The 22,214-nt window shown below is 48.1% G+C and overlaps 1 protein-coding gene across 1 annotated transcript in view; it reads right to left on the bottom strand.

The window, feature by feature from the left end:
• LOC107124816 (cAMP-dependent protein kinase type I-beta regulatory subunit-like) overlaps positions 1-22,214 on the bottom strand; it is a gene marked incomplete at its 3' end in the record, with an annotated part of 145,674 nt that overhangs the window by 95,480 nt on the left and 27,980 nt on the right. Inside the window, exons 3-4 of the mRNA XM_015428324.1 lie at positions 7,550-7,720; positions 5,987-6,078 (exon numbers count right to left, since the gene is read on the bottom strand). Coding sequence (XP_015283810.1) covers positions 5,987-6,078; positions 7,550-7,720 — 263 coding nt within the window. The remainder of the gene's footprint in view (positions 1-5,986; positions 6,079-7,549; positions 7,721-22,214) is intronic.

Genomic DNA, 22,214 nt, shown 5'->3' with positions numbered 1-22,214 from the left:
CCTGGATCCACCCCCAAAGTCTCCAGGTATTTTCCAAACCAGAACTGGCAACCCTAGTGTGTGTGTGCCCCTGGAAGTCATGGTGACCTCTGGTGACTGATCCCCATTGGGGGCCTGGAGGATCATCAGAGAGGTGGCTGAGTAAAGCCTGCCCCCGCCTTCCGCCTCTGGTATTCCATGGAGGTCTCCCATTCAAATACTTGCCAGAGTTGACCCTGCTTAGCTTCCGAGATCTGACGAGATCTGGCTTGCCTGGGCTATCCAGGTCAGGGCCCCATTTCCATCATTTTTTCCACACTACCACGACCCTGTAAAGTAAGTTAGGCTGAGAGAAACTGACTGGCCTCACCCAGTAAGCTTCCACGGCAGCATGGGGATTCAAACTCGGGTTTCCTGGAACTTTGTTCCACGGGCAAACTACAACACACACACCAGAGCCCTTCTGCACGACAATAACAGCGTTTCAGCCACGCATCTTGTATTGACAAGTTAAGTCACACACTGTGTGACTTATACATCTCCCATGGCAACATCCCAATGTCTCTTATCCCTACATATGTTTTCACATTTCTGACAATCAAAATAACAAAGATTCGGGGGTGTTTTTTTTGTTTCTGCAAGCTCTTTGTCATGTTACTCTTCCTTCTTTCTTTCTTTCTTTCTTTCTTTCTTTCTTTCTTTCTTTTCTTTTCTTTTCTTTTCTTTTCTTTTCTTTTCTTTCTTTCTTATATCCTTGAGCACAGTGACACCAGGTGGCCAGCAACCAACATGGTCACCCTGTGCTGACCAGACTGAGACCCACTGGATACTCTTTAGCCAAGGAGTCCAGGGCGGGGCAGGAGTGATGGAGATCCCCCACAGTTAAATAGCATCCATCTAAATATACCAAATGTGAGTTTGCTGGAGGTTTGGTGAGTTCTCAGATCATAACAAGAAGACATTTTCACAGCTGCAGAGGGCGTAATTTAAGATTTGCTGAGAAATGTACTTGATTTATTCCCTGTTTTTCTCCCCAGTGGGGACCCAAAGCAGCTTACAGCGTTATTCTCCTCCGCTTTATCCAGATTTTCACAGCTGCAGAGGGCGTAATTTAATATTTGCTGAGAAATGTACTCATAAGAAAGTGTCATGAAGGTCTTCATTCCTTGATTTATTCCCTGTTTTTCTCCCCAGTGGGGACCCAAAGCAGCTTACAGCGTTATTCTCCTCCGCTTTATCCAGACGACGACAACCCTGTGAGGTAGGTGAGGCTGAGAGAGTCAAGGTCACCCAGCCACCTTCCACGGCAGAACAGTGATTAGAACCCACGTTTCCCAGATCCCAGTCTGACATTCACATCACCCCTCCATGCTGGCTGAGCATTCCCATGAAGTACACCATCTTTTTTTTGGGGGGGGGGGGGCGGGTGTAGTGGTTAAGTGTGTGGACTCTAATCTGGGGAAACCGGGTTTGATTCCCCACTGGGACGCTAATCTGGGAGAACTGGGAGTGCGCGGACTCTAATCTGGGAGAACCGGGTTCGATTCCCCAATCCTCCACTTGCACCTGCTGGATGACCTTGGGCAAGTCATAGTTCTGGCACAGCTGTCCTTGAAAAAGAGCAGTTTCTGTCAGAGCTCTCTCAGCCCCACCGACCTCACAGGGTGTCTGTTGTGGAGAGGGGAAGGGAAAGGAGTTTGTAAGCTGTTCTGAGACTCCCTTGGGTAGTGAAGGACGGGGGATAAATCCAATCTCTTCTCTTCTTGTTGTTCTTTTGTCGCAACCTGGTTTCTGGTAATTACCCATTTTTTGCCTACTGACCTTTCTCTTATCTACCTTCTCTAGTAGTTCCTCTGCTATAGATGGACTCAATTCAGGTGGCTGGTTCTTCTCTGTGGCTTCTTAACTGTTAAATTATATCCACTGTTGAAAACACTTTTTAATCCTCAGTTACGGACGTAGCTCCCTTGCACACACTTTAAAGTATTAGCTACATATAGACTTGTTGATGCCAATATTACTTTACTTTAGCACTGTTTTCTGTGTTAAGTTTTTTATACAATCTATCCTATGTTCTTCTTGTAATAGCATTCTTAACTGTTTAATAATTTAAAAAAAATTAAGGACACCCTCTTGTTCCAATTGCAATGAGAGTGTAAGGAAGGTTAGTAGCAGTTTCCCCATAAATCAGACAGCAGGGCGGGGGAGCTGAGGCCAAAGGACACACCTAAATCCACCTGGGCAGTTCCTAGCAGAGGCGAGATTCAAACCAGGGACTACACAATGCATAGGTCAATCTCTCGGCTGCTGGGCCACACCTGCTCTCTGCAAATGCTTGTGACGGGATGTTGCTGAACGGTACCGTGTGGGCAGAGTCGATGACAAAAATTTAAGTGGGTGGGTCGGAAGGCATGCAAAGATGCCACGGCAAGCCTTTTACACAGATAAGGGGGCTGCACTGTCAGGAGACCATTTGGAAAGATATTTTGATGGGGAACACAGACTATATTGTGTGTCCTGTCTGTTGCTGTCAGTATGCTTCTACTGGGTAATTTCTGCATTGTCTAATGCACCACGTTTAAATGCTTATGCACTTTGTGAACTCCTTTTTCAGATTTCTGCCACCCAAACCCTTCTGCACTCAATGAAAGGCATTCGATGCATTCCAATGTCCCATCCAGTCGATTGTATTGACTTACACTGCGTAACCTGTCTTGAGTCTCAGTAAGAAAGTAACATAAATGAAATAAACACAGAAAATTGGGGGAGGCAGATCAAGATGGGTAGCCATGTTAGTCTGTCTGTAGCAGCAGAGAAGAGCAAGAGTCCACTAGCCTGAAGAGCAAGAGTCTAGTAGAAGAAGAGGTCATATTTATACCCCACCTTTCACTCGGAGTCTCAGAGTGGCTTACAAACTCCTTTCTCTTCCCCTCCCCACAACAGACACCCTGGGAGGCAGGCGGGGCTGAGAGAGCTCTTTCCAGAACTGCCCTTGAGAGAACAGCTCTGAGAGAACTTGTGACTGACCCAAGGTCATCCAGCAGGTGCAACTGGAGGAGTGGGGAATGAAACCCGGTTCTAACCACTACCCCAAACTGGCTCTCTGAAGAAGTGAGCAGTGACTCACAAAAGCTCATCCCCTGTCACAGATCCTGTTAGTCTTTAAGGTGCTACTGGTGCTAAAGGTGCTAAAGGTGCTAAAATTTGGGAAGGTACAACTCCTGCGACGGACATGACAACTGGGACGGATGGACATGATGCAGTCTTCTCCCGGAAGCACCTGCACTGTGACTCATTATCAAGTATGGTTGCCATCTAGGGCTGCCAGACCTGGGTTGGGAAATACCTGGAGATCTGGGGTGGAACCTGGGGAAGGTGGGGTTCGAGGAGGGGCCTCAGCCAGGCATATTGCCGTAGAGGCCACCTTCTAAAGCAGCCATTTTCTCCAGGGGAATTCACCTCTGTCGTCTGGAGATCGACTACAATTCCATGAGTTCTCCAGGGCCCACCTGGATGTTGGCAACAAACACACGGGAAACACGGCAAGGTCGAGCAAATGTAGAAAAACACCGTGTTAGAACAAAAAACACAATACTAATTATGCTAATATATCTTCATATATTGATATAAATAATATACTTGAATACAATAGAGACCCTAGAGTATCTTATTCATTATACTACAAAACCTAAGGAACATTATATATCTACTAATAGAAAAGTCCACAGCTACAAAGACAGGTTCCAGTGCTGTAGACTATCTTGCTTCTGATGGAGAACCGGAGAAGCCCTCTGTAGAGCTGCTGACTTGTGCACTGTAGCATTGTGAGCTTTGGTTCCAGGAAAAATGAGTTTGCCTGAAGAGGACTCTCTCGAAACACGCAATTTTTGCCTGGGAGGCGTGTCGCTTTGATGCTTGCTGTATCCCTTTTTGGAAAGCATAACAGCCCTGCTGCGTCTGTCATCACTGACGACTGCTGCCTCTCTCATCAGTCTCTCATCAGAAGCAAGATAGTCTACAGCACTGGAACCTGTCTTTGTAGCTGTGGGCTTTTCTATTAGTAGATATATAATGTTCCTTAGGTTTTGTAGTAGAATGAAGAAGATACACTAGGGTCTCTATTGTATTTGAGTATATTATTTATATCAATATTTAAAGATATAGTAGCATAAACAGTATTGTGTTCTTTGTTCTAGCACGGTGTTTTTCTACGTTTGCCCCACCTAGATGTTGGCAACCCTCCTGTCACCGGTCACACACAAATGCAGCATTTCCCCTTCCTCTTAAAAGGAATTTCTTTAAAAAAAAAAAAAAAGATTCTGACTGCATAGCCGGGAGTTACCAAAGGCTGGAAGTGTCCTATTACAGCCAGTCTGAAAATCTGCACACAGCAGCTGACGAAACGTGGCGTGTCAGGCTCTTCCAGCTGTTGACGTTCATTCAAAGACCACCTTTGTTTCGGGGAAGTCGTAGAAACTGTTACTTTTTACAAGGACACGGATTGGGCCAGCTGCCCACCTCACAAGACACAATGCAGATTGAGTCAAAGACCCTGGGCTATGCCGTCCGTCGTTTAACGACTCTGGAGGAATCCCGTTACAATCAACGGGGTGCGCTGAGCTTGGTGGGCCCTGGCTGACGTGACCGATGCATAAACGGAGAAGTTAACAATTGGGTACTTGTAAAGCTAAAACAAGGAGTCGCACAAGGTTTTCCTTCCCCCCACCCCCAGCTTCAGACCAGCTTCCTATTCTTTTCGCAGTTTAAAAGACAGATGCATTCAATGCGGATCCAGCCCATCAGCATTCCACGCTCCGAGAAGATGGCTGCTGTTTTATTTTGATTTTTTTTTTTTTAAAGTGCCGCATATACGTTTATTATTTTAAATGCTTTTTTTGGTCACCTTTATTATTTTTCCAAAGACAATTTTTAAAAGGGTTGTCAGGAACAGAGGGAGGCACGTTCTTGGTGACCTGAGCGCTAGCCAGTCAGCACTGACCATACACAACTGGATTCCACTACCAACTCGCAGAACTGGCTTTTCTTGAGCTTGACAGGGAGAGAAAAGAGGGCTGAAAGCCCTCCCCAATGCCAACCTCCAGTAGACCAATCCCACCCCTCCCATTCCATTTCCCAAAGGGGGAGCGGCCACCAAGAAGACTGTTGACCTAACCTGCAACTGCCGAACCAAGCCATTTAGAATTCTTATCTGAGGGTCCCCACAGACCATTACCTTTTTGACGTACAGGCAGATAGTTTTTTAAAAAACAACAACAAAAACAAACCATCTGGACTGGTAGTAAAACATCTAATGGGAATATTAAGAACAGCTGGTCATTTTTTAAACTTATACTCATAAGAACATAAGAGAAGCCAATGTTGGATGAGGCCAATGGCACATCCAGTCCAACACTCTGTCACACAGTGGCCAAAAATACCAGGGGCCATCAGGGGGTCCAGCAGTGGGGCCGGGACACTAGAAGCCCTCCCACCATTGCCCCCCCCCCCGGAACCAAGAATACGCAGCATCACTTGCCCCAGCCTGAGAGTTCCTATCTATACCTTGTGGCTAAGAGCCACTGATGGACCTCTGCTCCATATGCTTATCTAATTCCCTCTTGAAGCCGTCCATGCTGGTAGCCGCCGCCGCCACCACCTCCTGTGGCAGTGAATTCCATGTGTTAATCACTCTTTGAGTGAAGGACTTCCTTTTCTCTGTTCTAACCTGACTGCTCAGCAATTTCATGGAGTACCCACGAGTTCTTGTATTGTGAGAAATGGAGAAAAGGACTTCTTTCTCCACCTGCTCTATAAACCTCGATCGTGTCACCCCTCAGCCGTCATTTCTCCAAGCTGAAGAGCCCCAAGCACTTTAGCCTTTCCTCATAGGCCTCACAGAGTAGTTATTGAGTACATTTCCACTGGTGAGCAAGATCTATACAATGGGAGAACTCTTTGCTAGTAATCTGCCATAGAAGTCCTAAAGGACAAGCCAAGAGTATCGTACCTTCTCTCGTTATCATCAAGGTGGGCAAACAGAACGTTCTTGGAAATGGCCTTTGCCAGAGCAGTCATGGTCTTGTAGTCCTTTGGTATCACCTGGAGAAGGGGAGGGAGAGAGAAAGTGGGAAGGAAGAGAGGGCTTATTATTGTTGGGGGCAATGACGGCCAGGTTAGATAATCTGAAGGTAGACTGAAGTGCGGCTCCAATTTTTAATCCAGAAAAAAATAAAACAGATAATGTATTTGGGAAACAACAGATTAAGCTAGATTTAAAACAAAAACAAACACAACTATCTGGACTGGTAGTAAAACATCTAATGGTAGTAAAACATCTATTAAGAACAACTGAATGGAAAATAATTAAGTAGCTGGCAAGGCCTTATAGGGTTTTATTTTTTTGCAAATGTATCTTACGCAGCAAGATGCATTAATCCTTTAGGCCGCTGACTTGAGAAAAGGTTGCCAGCAACGTTTTTGTTCAGATAGCGAGGCGACTCCCTACGGATCTGACTCCACATTTCAAAATAAGGCTTGGATTGCTCAGGGCCTGTTCATCAAACCACTTTCTCCATGAGATGACTGACCCTCAGAATTCACAGAGGTAGAGTTGTGGGAACACTTTGAACGGTACAGCCTGCACGTGGTGCAGCCGGATGGAAATGCAAACTGATAAATGCCATGCCAGGATCAACCCACGCACCTGACACAGGCCAACGTTATCATACTGTTCGTTTTTTAAACTTATACTCTGCTTTTCCACCCACAGGCCTTCAGTTTACATATGAAAGTACGTAATGTGAGAATGAAAGTTAAAACAGACTTAAATGTAACTTGCATATCATGAAATCAGTAAAAAACCCTAAGCTAGCAATAGTTAAGGATAATCAAATGCTTGCCAAGTGATGTATTTGGAAAAGGAGTTCTACAATTAGGGTACCACAACCAAAAAGGCCCTGTCCAAAGTACACACCCACAAGCTCTGAAACTGAGTGGGTGGAGCCTCAATACACAAGCTGATATTTCTGGGAAATGATCCTTCAGATTTCTTCATGGGAGGCCTCAGCATGGGCTCACTCAAGCAACATACGCTAGGCTAGCCATCTCAGATCACAGAGACTACAGGGTAGAGTGTCTCGTTCCCCAGTGAATTTCTTCAGTCCTTCCAGCTGTTATGGTTAAATTGCTAAAACAATATTTTATTAGGGTTGCGACATGAAATTGACTTATGGCTCAAGGAAGAAGAGATTGGATTCATACCCTGCCCTTCAGTCGGACTCTCAGATCGGCTTACAATCGCCTTTCCCTTCCCCTCCCTACAACAGACACCCTGTGAGGTAGCTGTGGAGTCTTGGGAGCAAAAATTCTACTTTCTGAGCTACTGGCATTAAAGCTGCGAGCGAGCGATTTGGCTGCTGCATCCATTAGTTTGCTCCGGAGCCATCCTTCCCGAGCGAAGACAAAAATGTGTGAGCCAGAGGCTAAAGAACTGTGAGTTAGCCCACACTGACTCGGCTTAGAGGGAACACTGTATTATAACTCTTATCTGAGGGTCCCCGCAGACTGTTACCTTTCTGACGTACGAAACGGCATCTTCTTCAGTGTACACCTCGGCACTGACTCCCCCCCGGCGGCGGCGGACTTTGACCACGGGATTTGGAGGCGGAGGAGAAATCTCGTCATCATGAGAGTCTGCCTGAGAGCCCGATTTCTGCCAAGCCTGGATTTGTTTGCCTTCTTCCTGTTAGACGAAAAGAGAAAGGGGGGGGACATCTTGGTTTACTAGGAAGTCCTGATGAAAAAGGCACGCCAACAAAGCTCAGGGACGCGTCACTTTTCCCCTGCTCCAGAACTGGGTTGGCCACGTCTGCAAGATGCTCACACATTGTTTCTGCCGAGCGTGCCTCGGAGGATCAGGCTGCACCTTATGGGGGTAAGTCTGTCACTGGGGTTCCCAGCCTTTCAGCACTCAAAAGCAGCTCTGATCAACCAGTTTCTATTGGGGCATTTCGTCCTCCAATAGCATTCCCCCAATAGAAACCACCCCTCTGAACAACTGAAGGCAAGAGACAAACAGAGGTGGTTTGCCATTGTCTGTCTCTGTGTAGCAACCCCAGACTCCCTTGGTGGTCTCCCATCCAAGCACTAACCAGGACCCCTCCGGGTGGCTCAGGCTAGCTTGATGTTGTCAGATCTCGGAAGCTAAGAAGATAGAAGAAGAAGAGAGAAGAGATTGGATCTATACCCCACCCTTCACTCCCCAAAGGAGTCTCAGAGCGGCTTACAAGCTCCTTTCCCTTCCCCTCCCCACAACAGACACCCTGTGAGGTAGGTGGGGCTGAGAGAGCTCTGACAGAAACTGCCCTTTTTTCAAGAACAGCTCTGACAGAACTATGGGTTGCCCAAGGTCATCCAGCAGGTGCAAGTGGAGGAGTGGGGAATCAAACCTGGTTCTCCCAGATTAGAGTCTGCACACTTAACCACGACACCAAACTGGCCCTGCTTAGTCCTTGGATGGGAGGCCACCAAGGAAGTCGAGGGTTGCTATGCAGAGGCAGGCAAATGGCAAACCATCCCTGTTGGTCTCTGCCCTGACCTGGGTGGCCCAGGCTGGCTTGATCTCACCAGTTCTTGGAAGCTAAGCAGAGTCAGCCCGGTTAGTACTTGGATGAGAGACCACCAAAGAAGCCCAGGGTTGCTACGCAGAGGTAGGCAAATGGCAAACCACCTATGATTGCCTCTTGCCTTGAAAACCCTACGGGGTCACCCCCATAGGTCAGTTTCAACTCTACAGCACTGGATTATTAGTAGCTTGAATAGCTCAGGGTAGCCGGAGCTTGTCAGATCTTGAATCCGATCTCATCGGACCTTGGGAGCTAAGCAGGGTCGGCCCTGGTTAGTATTTAGATGGGAGACCACCACTGGGTGGCCCAGGCTGGCTTGATCTCACCAGTTCTTGGAAGCTAAGCAGAGTCAGCCCGGTTAGTACTTGGATGAGAGACCACCAAAGAAGCCCAGGGTTGCTACGCAGAGGTAGGCAAATGGCAAACCACCTATGATTGCCTCTTGCCTTGAAAACCCTACGGGGTCACCCCCATAGGTCAGTTTCAACTCTACAGCACTGGATTATTAGTAGCTTGAATAGCTCAGGGTAGCCGGAGCTTGTCAGATCTTGAATCCGATCTCATCGGACCTTGGGAGCTAAGCAGGGTCGGCCCTGGTTAGTATTTGGATGGGAGACCACCAACCAAGTTGCTACGCAGAGGCAGGCGATTGTAAACCACCTCTGTTCGTCTCTTGCCTTGAAAACCCTATGAGGTTGCCATACGTCGCTGTGACTTGGTGGCAAAAAGAGGGGGCATAGACTGTATTGTACCTTTCTTTTTTCCCCCAGTGGCATCTGGATGCATATCAAGAAAATGGTACAAAGCAAAACAAATCTGCACACTCGCCTGCCCGCGTGCCCCAGCTTCATAATGCTGATCCAGTTCCCCACCCTCCCAATCCCTATTCAACACTGAAGAGAACATTACCAGATCTGACCATGGGTCTCCCCCCTGACACGTCAATTGATCTGAGTTTTTATTGATCTTTCACCTGTGAGATTATGAACTGTCTCATTGGGAACCTCTTCAAAAGACCAAAATGAAAATTACTGTGTAAAAGTTACTTTTGGAGAGATTTGGAGCTCGGGAGAGAGTATCTGGGTGGAAGGGTGGGGAGAACCCACCTCCTCAAATTTTATCTACTTGTTGATCTGTCCCAGCCTTTGTATGCCACTAAGGAGCTCAGGGAGGTGTATTGTTCTCCCCCCTCCATTTTATCCTCAAAACAACAACCCTGTGAGGTCGGTTATGCTGAGAGACGCCCAAACCACTGCAAAATAGTAGACCGAGGAGATATTTATTTCTTCTCCCTGTCCCACTTCCTTCCACGATCACTGGCAGTCTGGAAACCGAAGGGGGAGGGGCTTGTTTTCTAAAATGATGGTTCTTGAGAATCATATCTCACAATTACACATAAGCAGAAGAGATTGGATTTATTCCCCGCCCTTCACTACCCAAAGGAGTCTCAGAGCAGCTTACAATCCCTTTCCCTTCTCCTCCCCACAACAGACACCCTGTGAGGTGGGGGGGGCTGAGAGAGCTCTCTCGAGGACTGCTCCTGAGAAAACAGCTCTGAGAGAAGTTGTGACTGACCCAAGGTCACACTAGCAGCTGCATGTGGAAGAGTGGGGAATCAAACCTGGTTCTCCCAGATTAGAGTCCGCGCTCCTAACCACTACACCAAACTGGCTCTCCTAGGCATATATGGACTAGTTGTGGCTTCTCTGTGCCAAATGAAATGCACTCTGCCCAAGCTCAGAGGCACTGTTTGATTAGGATTCCAGAGAATCACACGCGACAGCCAGTTCAGAATGCTGTATGGAAGACACTCTTAAAGGGAAGGGAGACACACAAACTCCACCATGCTTGAGAATTAACCTGCCTTATTCTCAGTCAGAACACCCAGATCTTCAGGCCCAGTGACTGTTCACACTGACCCCAGGCTCCTTTCCCTGTCCCATAACCTGACAGCCAAGCTACAGCACACATTTCTTCACTTGTTTCCACTAGTTTGCCCATATTCCCTGCAGTCACAGAGCAGCTGCAGGGAATTGCTTCTTTTTAAAAAAGGAGAGCCCTAACAGACTTGAAATGGTGCCATGAAAAGAGGAAGAGCGCCTGACCCCCACCCCCACCCCCACAGCCGGTGGGAGTTATTTTGCTGCTCCACGTGAAGTATCTGTGCACATGGAGCAGCAAAACTGGTGAAATAACCCCCCCCCCCTTTCCTCTCCCTGTGGTGCTGTTCTGAGCATCTTTGAAGCAGTTCCCCGCGGCTGCCGTGCGGCTGCAGGGGAACAGGGCCAAAATTGCACAGAGAAGTGACAAAACATACTCTGTAGTTTGCCTTAGAAACCCTTCCAAATGGCGATTAAACACAGGACCGTCTGCAAGCAAAGCAAGACTTCGGCCACAGAGTTACAGCTCGTATGCTTTGGCAGGCGAGTTTAAAATAGGCCCCTGGTTGGTCAAGTCCAAGATAAACCCCAGCATTCGTCTTTCTATAGGAGCCACATATCTTGCCTGTTTCTCTTCAGGGGATGTCCGTCGTTCTGCGAAAGTCACATGTTTCACCTGTTTCTCTTTAGGGATTGCATCAGGTGTCCTTCTTTCTAAGACAGCCACATGTCTCGCCTGTTTCTCTTGATGTGTTTCACCAGGCGACTGTCTTTTTACGCAAGCTGCATGTCTCGTCTGTTTCTCTTGAGGGGTTTCATCGGGGGACTGTCTATTTACATAAGCTGTCTGTCTTGCCTGTTTCTCTTTAGGGGTTTCACTCCATGTCTGTCTTTCTATCTGAGCGACATTTCTTGCCTGACTCCCTTTAGGGGTTTCATTGGGCATTTGACTTTTTTACGAGAGCGGCATACCTTGCCTGTTTCTCTTAGTGGGTTTCATTGGGTGTCTCCTTAGCTGCCTGGTCAGGCACATCTCTAACACTGCCTATGACTCGGTCTTCAGGAGGAACGTAACCGCCATGTCTCCAAGTGCTCTGTCATGAAACATATTATGATGTCATTGCGGGTCACCTGAGTTCTCCCAGAATTGCAACTGATCTCCAGTCTACAGAGATCAGTTGCCTTGGAGGAAAGGGCAGCTGTGAGCGGTGGACTCTGGCATTATGGTGAGCTCCCTCCTCAAGCTCTGCCCTCAAATCTCCAGGAATTTCCAACCTGGAGTTGACAACCCAAACAGAGAGGTATATCTCAAAAAGAAAGAAAGCCCCCGTAGATTATATGAGGCCACCGCTGCTGTCTAGCTACTGTAATTCATGTACCTCTGTGCTGTTCCCAGTTTTTGTGCTGTTAAAGGGACTTTAGCATAAAACCCGCCTCGCCCCCAAGACTCCTGAGGACACATGACTCCTTTCTGTCCCTTGCTGCTCTGAAGATGGTCCCATAGCCTCTTTCCAGGTCTTCTCTGCTCTGCTCTGAGGCAATTTAGGAAGTGTCTGTCTACCAAATAGGACGAGCAGAGGAGGGAACAGCTCGGGTATCGATGGCAGACATGTGGCTAATTATCATCTTAATCAGCCGGTTATATTTACACAGGAAATGAGTTATGGTTAGCTCATCGGCGGTAACATGAGAAAGAGTAGGGTACATGAAATGGTTGTCCTAGTCTAATGGCAGCTGCCCAAAACGTTAAGAGCTTGTAAGAAAAACACATGATTAATATATCGGCCGCCAGCGATTCCTGTGCCCATCTAACTAAATCAGCCCCTGATAATGCTTTGGAGCCATACCAGGAGTAATGGATATAAGCCGTCTTCCAAAGAATGGTGCAATGAGTTCCATGTGCTCAAGGAGACTTGGGGCTTCCATTGTCAAAGAGCCCCCTTCCAATAGTTTCACCCCCTTCCATAATATTAGAGAGTCAGTTTGGTGTAGTGGTTAAGTGCGCGGACTCTAATCTGGGAGAACCGGATTTGATTCCCCACTCCTCCACTTGCACCTGGCTGGCTGACCTTAAGCAAGCCATAGTTCTGATAAGAGCTGTTCTTGAAAAAGAGCCGTTTCTGTCAAGTGCTCTCTCAGCCCCGCCTACCTCACAGGGTGTCTGTTGTGGGAAGGGGAAGCGAAAGGAGTTTGTAAGCCGCTCTGAGACACCTTTGGGTATAAATCCAATCTCTTCTTCTTCTTCTAGAATACCAATGGAATTGACAGGTAGTCCATTCAGGACAACAGTTCTCCAAGGGAGATGCTGGGGATTGAACCTGGGACCTTCTGCATGCAAAGCAGATGCTCTACCACTAAGCCATGGCCTTTCCCTAAATGAAGTTGCCTTATGTCGAAACAGACCCCTGGCAAATCCAGATCAGTTTTATATCCACTGACTGCAGTAGAGCTCCAGGGTCTCATGTCTTTCCCATCACTTGGGAGGGGGAGGGGGGGTAAAGTTGCCAACTTTTGGAGATTTGGGGATGGAGCCTGGGGAGGACAAGGACCTCAGTGGGGTACAATGACACAGAGTCTACCCTCCAAAGCATCTATTTTCTCCAGGGGAACTGGTCTCTGTGTTCTGGATATAAGCTGTAATTCCAGGGGATCCCCAGGTCCCCCCGGCGGCTGGCTTCCCTAGTTCAGTCCCCAGCATCTCCAGTTAAAGGATATGGCAGCAGGTGAAAGACCTCAGCCTGAGACCCTGGAGAGCTATAAAGAGGGGCTGTGGCTCAGTGGCAGAGCATCTGCTTGACACGCAGAAGGTCCCAGGTTCAGTCCCCGGCATCTCCAGTTAAAAGGACCAGGCAGATAGGTGATGTGAAAGACCTCAGCCTGAGACCCTGGAGAGCCACTGCTAGTCTGAGTAGACAGTACTGACTTCGATGGACCAAGGGTGATCTGATTCAATACAAGGCAGCTTCATGTGTTCATGTATCCCATGAGATAACTGAAAGGAAGCCCTGAATTTACTATCTGTTTGGGTACTGTTTTAATAATGGAACGCCAAGGTATAAATCTTCTGCAAATACATAAATCCATGCTATAGATTCTCCTCCCTGCCCTTCAAATTCCCGCAAACCCCATGGCATGCATGTGCGTGCAAGTCCTTCCAGATGCCACAAATGTGCACCGATATATATATATTTTTAAAAGCACAATGCAACTGAAACTTTCCCGAAAGAAACATGTGACTGTTACTGTACCTCTAGAACTGCAGTTAAGGATCGCTGCCCAACAAAATCAACCATGCTTCAGGAACTGCAGACCCCAGGACAGCAGATTCAGAGAAAGCCCCAGAGTCATCTGCTTCCAACTCGAGGGTTTTTCACACGCACCTGCACCTTGAGGGCGCCTGCCAAACGCCCGTAAGGCACGTCATCTCAAAACCCTCCAGTGAGAACGGATTCTACAACGGCTCCCGGATCAACACAGAGACTTCACAATATTTGGAAATCAGCTGGCTCACAGCAGTCGTCAATAAACACACGGGCTCGGGTTTTCCCCCCTCCTTTTGCCTTTCCAGACGCTCCCACGGCAGAGCTGAGAATCTATCCTGTTACGAGAGAACTCATCTATTTTGTAGATTGACGGTTGCATAAGTACGAAGATGGATATCGTATAAGTGCAGAGACAGCTATCGCGTGGAACAAGGTCTGACCTTGCCACATAAACACAACAATTATTTCCACCACAAATTATTCCCGTTCCCTATATATTATTCCCCCCCCCATAGATTCTAGAGACTGTCCACAAAGGACATTGTGCATTTAAAGACTTTTTTAAAAAAAAACCCATTTCACTTCCCTCCACTATTCTTCATGCCCAGTTTCCCATTTGTCACTGTTTCTCCTCCTCCTCGACATGTGACAAACATCCTGGACAATCCCTGAGCCCTTCCTCTAACAAACATTCTTCAAACCAGCCCAAAATAGTGACTGTTCGTTCTCCTTTGCCTACGGAAGAATGGGGCTGGAAAGTTTAAAAAAAGAAAACGGGGACAGAAAAATCAATGGCGATTAAAAATGTACAAGAAGCAACTAGCCAAGGGTATCACCTCTCAGTAGCAAAGACAAAAAAATACATTCAGGAAGATGCACAGAAAAGAACCCCTATATCCTTCTGCGAAAGGAACACCACATTAATCACGTATTTTTAGAAGGAAATAAATATTTTTTAAAAAACGAGTTACCATATGGTTCATTTTAGAAATGAGGCTTCTTCGCTACCAACTCTCTCAGTTGCAGATGTGACCTAGTAGACTTTCCCATGTGCTGCTCTAGGTCGGACATTCATTACTGAACTCGCTACTGTAAACACAAGAATTCATGGCATTCGGGGCCCAGCATTTCAAAAGCCATCCTCCATACATCCTGGGGTAAAACGACACTCACACACATTCAAATAGCTGTAGCAAATCTTTGAAAGGAGCAATAGGTAGACCTTTTACAGCAGTAGCCCTTTAAATCCCCACCGTTGCATGCCGCCGAAACCTTCTCCAAAACTCACTTCCAAGTAAACACCTCTCTCCCATCTTTTTAAAAAATATTGTTGTCATGACAACAAGCTCTCATGCTGTATCAGAATGGTGCATGTGAATTCACAAGTGTGCAGAAATCATAAGTTTGCAATGGTCTCTTTCTTTCTGACCATGCTTAGGATATGAAGCTATGCTGCTGACAAAAACAGTAAACCTTGTGCAAACCAAGTAGGGGGGAGGGAGAAAGAGAGAGAGGGGGGGGGAGAAGAAAGAGGGAGAAAGGAGAGGATGAAAGGAATGGAGAGTAAAGAAAGAGAAAGACAGAGAGAAAGAAAGAGAGAGAGAGAAGAAGAAGGAAAAGAGGGAAGAAGAAAGAAGGGAGAAAGAGGATGAAAGGAATGGAAAGAAAGAGAGAGAGAAGGAAAAGAGAGAAGAAGAAAGGGAGGGAGAGGATGAAAGGAATGAAGAGGAGAGAGAGAGAAAGAGAAAGAAAGAAAGAAAGAAAGAGAGAGAGAGAGAGAGAGAGAGAGAGAGAGAGAGAGAGAGAGAAAGAGAGAGAGAGAGAAGAAGGAAAAGAGAGAAGAAGAAAGGGAGGGAGAGGATGAAAGGAATGAAGAGGAGAGAGAGAGAAAGAGAAAGAAAGAAAGAAAGAAAGAGAAAGATGGAAGGTATGGAAGGAGAGCAAAGAAAGAAGGAAACAAAGCAAGCATTGCTAGTAAAAACAAACAAACAGGAATACTTTTACACTGATCCATAGACCAATACCTCTCGGCTGAGTCCACTGAAAAGCAATATACAAGATCTGGCAATATACAAATCCTGTCTGCGCAGTTTTGATCTGTGATTCACACATGCAAATCTTGGCTGGATGCTGCAGACATCGGGTAAACATGCATTTGGGGAACGGCCCTACGGAGACCCCCAAATCATCTGTGCACAGACTAACGAAGTCCTTTGTTACCTTATATTATTTTTAGTGGAACCAAGGTGTTTTACAGGGTAAGATGAGCCAAACAATAACAAAAAAACTTAGTCTCAGTTCTAACAGTTGAACGAGGAAAACTCAGGGGAACGGAAGAGGGGAACATGAGAGAAACATGTAAATGACACGACCAAAGGGAGAGTATATACTGACCTCTGTCATTTATGCCAGGGCGGTGTAGTGACCAGAATGCAGGAGGAGGCAGATCTGGGTTCAGATCTCTGCAAAGCTTAGCAGATGATCTTACACCAGTCACGCTCTCTCTCTCTCCCTCTCTCTGTCTAAACCTACCTCAGAGGGCTGTTGTGAGGATAAAATGGAGGCAGGAAGAACCGTGTAATTCTACTTTGAGCACTTTGGAAGAAAGGTAGAATAAAATGGCAATGAAATGCTTGGGGAGGGGGATGAAGGGAAGAGTCTGGCTAGGACTGCAGGATCGATGGGGAGGCCCTGATTTTACTCCCCCCCCCCCAACCTTTAAACACTACAATGCAAGAGGGTGTTCTCTGGTGGCAGGTCCGCAGGAGTCTTCTCTCTCACGGCTTCTGCCATTCCAAAGAGCGGGGGAATCTTTTCCATCATCTCCATCTGCTGACCTCCTCTGTCCCCTGCTAAGAGGCTTCGCCAAAGCGAGCGCGAGAGACTTAGAGTAAGGATATGGATTTTTTATAACGTTCCGGGAAGAGCTTCAAAAGCAAACACGAGCCCATTAAGAATCACTTAAGTGCTCTCCGGTCATCACCGTCTGCCCCCCCCCATGACGAACGTTCTGAAATCCCAGCACAGAGCGAGGGCCAAGTTAATGATTCCCCCCCCACACACACACACACCATTTCTTTTCAACAGGTTTAATCTTCGACAACAGAGGAAGGGATGGCCAACAATATGATCTTAAACAGAGTTATTGCCTTCCGTCCTAGGGTTTCCAACCTCCAGGTGATGCCTGGAGATCTCCTGGGATTACAACCGATCTCCAGGTGACAGAGATCAGTTCAGGGGGAGAAAATGGCTGCTTTGGAAGGTGGATGCTGTGGTACTATGTTCCCACTGAAGTTTCTCCCCTCCCTGAACCCCACCCTCCTTCACCCCCCAAAATCTTGAGGTATTTCCCAACTCAAAGCTGGCAACCCTATAATCTAACCCCATTGACTTGAATGGGCTTAGCAGGCCAGGCATCTTGAACACAGTTTTCTACCACTATAGCAAAAGATTTGCATGGCCAGGAATCCTGAACAGTTTTATAACTCTATAGTAAACGGGCCAGCCCCTGTGCGGATGATGAAAGCACACAAGGGGACCATTCACAATAGGGTCACCAGTCTTAAACAATTACATCCGCTTTCCAGACTACAGAGATCCATTCCCCTGGAGAAAAGGGCTGCTTTGGAAAGTGGATTCTATGAAGTCCTATCCCACTGATGTCCCATCGCACTGAAGTCCCGCCTCACCCTCCGCCCCCAAGATCTCCAGGCATTTCCGAAGCAGAGCTGGCAAGCTGATCCCAGAGACAAACGATTTGGGGACTCCTGGTGTGTACAGAAACATGCGACTGTCTCAAGAAAAAAACATCATGAGGGCTGAGCATGCTCTAGTCTAGAAGGACCGAATTGGGCGCTTTCACACATGTTGAATGACGTACTGTCAATCCCATGAACACAGGGAGCTGCCTTATACTGAACCAGACCCTTGTTCTGTCAAGGTCAGTATTGTCTACTCAGCCTGACGGCAACTCTCCAGGGTCCCAGGCAGAGGTCTTTCCCATCACCTACTGCCTGGTCCTTTTAACTGGAGATGCCGGGGACTGGACCTGGGACCTTCTTCATACCAAGCAAATGCTCTGCCATTGAGTCACTGCCAGGGTTCCTTCTAAGCTGAGTTAGTGTGAGCTAGCTCACAGTTTCTTAGCCTCTGGCTCACACATTTTTGTCTTTGCTCAGGAAGGAGGGCTCCAGAGCAAACTAATTCATGCAGGAGCCAAATCGCTCGCTCACAAATTTAATGCCCAGGAGCTCACAAAGTGGAATTTTTGCTCACAGGACTCCACAGCTTAGAGGGAACATTGGTCACAGCCCGTCCCCTGATCTACTTTCAATGTACTCGCTGCATACCATTGCTAAAGAACACTGAAAGTGGATTAGGGAAGGGGAAGTGGCTCAGTGTTAGAGCATTCGCTCGGTAGGCAGAAGGTCCCAGGTTCGATCCCTGGTATCTCCAGTTAAAAGGACCAGGCAGCAGGGGATGTGAAAGACCTCCGCCTGAGACACTGGAGAGCCGCTGCCAGTCTGAGTAGGCAATACTGACCTTGGTGGACAGATTGTCTGATTCAGTATAAGGCAGCTTCACATGTTCATTTAATTGAAAGTGCATTATTCAGCACGTGTGAGAACACCCAATGTTAAAAGCAGATGAGTGTCAGCTGAAGGGGGGGGGGTCAGCCTGTGCACAGCCCTGAGAGAATTTCCAAACTGTTCCCCTTCTCCTGCCATTCCTTAATGTCCTCTGGCCGGTCGCTAGATCTAATGGTAAAGTCCCCCCCTCCCCCATGTGCTCAGTGAAAGCCACAAAACCAGTTACAGGAACAATCTCTAGTGACTTTTGGGGGTTCGCCAAACGCACCAGAATAAAGGGGAGGAATCCCCCCCCCAAAAAAAATTACTGAAAATATTCCTGGAGGTATGGAACGTCGTGAGTGGATGAATGTTAATTAATGGGGGAAAGGAAGGGAAAATTCACTTTCTCAAATCCATCTTGAGAGCAAAAAGAATCCCGAAGGAGGGAGAATTTGTCCAGCTTCCTTTCTTAAAAGGTTGGCGTATTCAGAGTCTCCTAAAAAGGGGGACCTGATCCTTCATAGGCCACAGGAGACCAGCTGGAGAATCAATAAAAGGCCTTGCGCAGGCCGGAACAAGCGTGGCTCTGCAACGAATATCATCATTCCTTGCATTTCTCCCCTGCATTCTCAGACCAAGGGGGCTCCTGAAATGGGTTTGAAGCATATTTAAATATGTATACATATATATATATCCTGTCCTGCTACACACACACACACACACACACACACGAATGGCTGAAAGAGATACCAGGAAGGTGGGCTCTTGCTTAGGCCGAAAGCATGCCCTGTGGGATGACACTGTAGGCTTTCAAGTCATAGGCCTGGGCCCAAGAGACACAAGTTGATGCAAGGTCAGTCCAAGATCCTTTGCTGCGCAGAGTGTTTGCACCACACAACTCTATGATCCAGCACCCTCTGTGGGGCTGTAAGGGAAGCTGGGTCTCTCCCAACAGATCTCAGGCTCCAGTTGCTTCCAAGAGCGATTCAGAGCCAGAGCAGATCTCTAAAGATGAGCCTCAGGGGCGCCACGGACCCTCAGATCCATCTGGAGATGAGAATTCAGTAGTTCACCCCCAAGGTTTGTTGACTGGTTTTACTTTGAGATTAGGGTTTCGTTCTCCTCAGACAAGGAACCTAGACCCACCGCTCCATCCCGCCTCCAACAGGCAAAGACACATCGTTCCTATGCAACAGTGGTCGTCAACACGGCACCACGGTGCCTGCTGATGGGATTCTGGCACCTTCTTTCCTCCACCTCCCCGAAGGAGAGGGACCTTCAGAAGAGCCTGAAAGGAGCACCAAACATGAAGCAGCTGCCTCCATCGTAGGTGGGTACTTGGCTTGGCACTTCCCACCATTGTGTGTGACTGGCCTCTAGTTGTTCTCAGAATGCAAAAAGGGCCTGTCGTGGCCTTCGTGGGGTGGTCTACGGACTCAGGCTCAGAATCTTCAGATGAGGAGCCTGATGAACCAGGAACGTCACCTGAGGGAGAGCAGAGGAAACACAGCGACCCCCTTGCACCGTAGCAGCTCCTCAGACTTTGACCCATCAGCTCCAGGGACCGCTACCAAGGAGCATGCCGATGAGGCACCACCACTAGCACCCCGAGCTGCCCTCCAAAATCCTAGGACAGCTATGAATCATCCATGCTGGATCAAGGCCCTGACCAGGAGCCCTCCAGGATCTCCCCCACCCAGCAGGAACAGCGGAGGCGGCGGGATCACAGAGATGCAGCGGAGACAAGACGCCGGGCCAGGCTAGCAGCACAGGCTCCGGCCAGTGAGCCAGACCATGGCTTTGATTCCCTGCAGGGTTCTGGCCCCACTAGGACCCAGCAAGGCAATTCTACAAGCCACCTTCAGAACAGCTCGGACTGTTTCCCCCCCAGCTTATTTAAGCTGAGACCTGTGGCCCAGGCTAGCCTGATCTTGTCAGATCTCAGAAACTAAGCAGGGTCACCCCTGGTTAGTACTTAGATGGGAGACTACCAAGGAAGTCCGAAGTTGCTGTGCAAAGACAGACAATGGCAAACCACCTCTGTTTATCTCTGCTCCGACTTGGACGGCCCAGGCTAGCCTGGTCTCATCAGATCTTAGAAGCTGGGCCTGGTTAGTAACTGGATGGGAGACCACCAAGGAAATCCAGGGGTGCTGATGCAGAGGCAGCCAATGGCAGAACCACCTCTGAACATCTCTTGCCTTGGAAACCCTACGGGGTCGCCATAAGTCGGCGGGGACTTGACGGCACTTCCCAGCGCCACCCAGCAAAGTGGGCTTTGCTGGATCAACCTGTAGGCAAGACCACTAACTTGTGCTCTGTGCCGAGCCCCAGACCTCACCTGCTGCTTCACTCCTCACCCTGCCACGCCTCAGTCGACAGGGCAAGTCCCTGCTCTCAAGGAGACTGGCTGTCCCAGGATTTTACACTCCTGAGGGTGAAAACCCCTATTCTCCTTGAACCTACTGTCATTGTTAATTCTGGTAAGCCAAGTCTAAATATCATCTCTGAAGAGCCCAATCTAATAATATTTGTAGATGATTGACAGACAAGACATTGTAGGATTAATATACTTAGCTGGAATGCAACTGGGTGGGAAGCTAGAATTTGTCATAAGGAAACTAAGATCTTCCTTTTTTCCTTCAACATCATGTTTGCTGGAAACTTGCCTTAAAGATTATCTTTTCTTTCCTGGGTTTACTGCTTTCTCATGGAAGGCCTCTACAGGTCCATACAGAGGCAGAGCAAGGGGTGGCTTTGCCAGTTGTATATCTACTGTACTGAATATCACAACATGTGACATTTTGGCCATAAACAATCTTTTTATTGTTGTTTGATTAAACTTAATGATCTCTCCCCCCTTTATAATATACTAGGAAGAAGGCCTGTTGCGGAGACAAATGCAACGAGTTCTAGCTGGGCCACTGCCTGCCAGCCCACCCCTCCGGAGAAGAAGGGGCAGCGGCGGCCTCATCCGTCGGGCCTAGCGGCAGGTAGAGGACAGCTGCTTCACTGGCACCTGCATCCCAGTTCCCGCCACCGGGGTCAGAGAGGAGGGTCTGGGCGCGGTGGCGGGCACAGTGCGGAGCGCCGTCAGAGGTGCTTGAGCTTCCCTGGACGATGATGACAAATGTGTGTGGGCTCTTGCGCCTCTTCTCCGCCTCTCCCAGTGGGCCTGCTCACCCTCCATCCAGCGGAGCGCCCGTCCTCTCGGCTGGCTCAGAGCACAGTGAGCCAGAGATGCCGCCGGCCGCCTCGCCACCTCTTTGGGCAGGACGGAGGCAAGGGAGCTAGCCAATGCAGCCAGGGGATCCAGAGTGGGAGATGCGAGAGCTAAAGGCTGCGGGACCATGTGCAGGAGGGACACCGAAACTCTTTTATAATAAGGAGAGATTCTAGAGATGTGCGTTTTGTTTTGTTTTACCAGTATTTTTCGGTTAGGGTCTATTCGACCTGAAAAAAATTCAGAGTTTCCGGAAAAACCCAGATCCCAATACTGGTATTGTATTTGGATCCGGCTTTTTTCCAGAAATCCTGAATTTTGGGGGGTCCAATAGACCCGAGAAGAAAAAAATGGCGGGGAGTAGCAGCAAAGCCACAAAAAACAGCTGACAGGCGGAGCAGATTGCTCCCACATCAGCTGTTTTTTGGGGTTTTCTACTGCAGTCCTTTTAAATAGGGGGCCTTAAAGGGACTGCAGAAGCCAGACTGATAAACAGCAAACCCACAGGAAGCAGTCTCCCCACGGGCTCAGCTGATCTTTAGGCTGGCTTCCCCTGCAACTCCGTTTAAACAAAGCGCACAAGAAGCCAGCCCAAAGCTGACCCGTCTAGGAGAGGGAACGCTTAGGTGCTCTCTGTGATGAAATAAAAATTACATTCCCTTCCATTCTTATGA

Source organism: Gekko japonicus, unplaced genomic scaffold, assembly GCF_001447785.1.
Source record: "Gekko japonicus isolate JY-2015 unplaced genomic scaffold, Gekko_japonicus_V1.1 scaffold3475, whole genome shotgun sequence".
In the NCBI taxonomy this organism is placed as follows: domain Eukaryota; kingdom Metazoa; phylum Chordata; class Lepidosauria; order Squamata; family Gekkonidae; genus Gekko; species Gekko japonicus.
The sequence above is the reverse complement of the archived record's forward strand: the minus strand, read 5'-3'. Positions and strand labels throughout refer to the sequence as shown.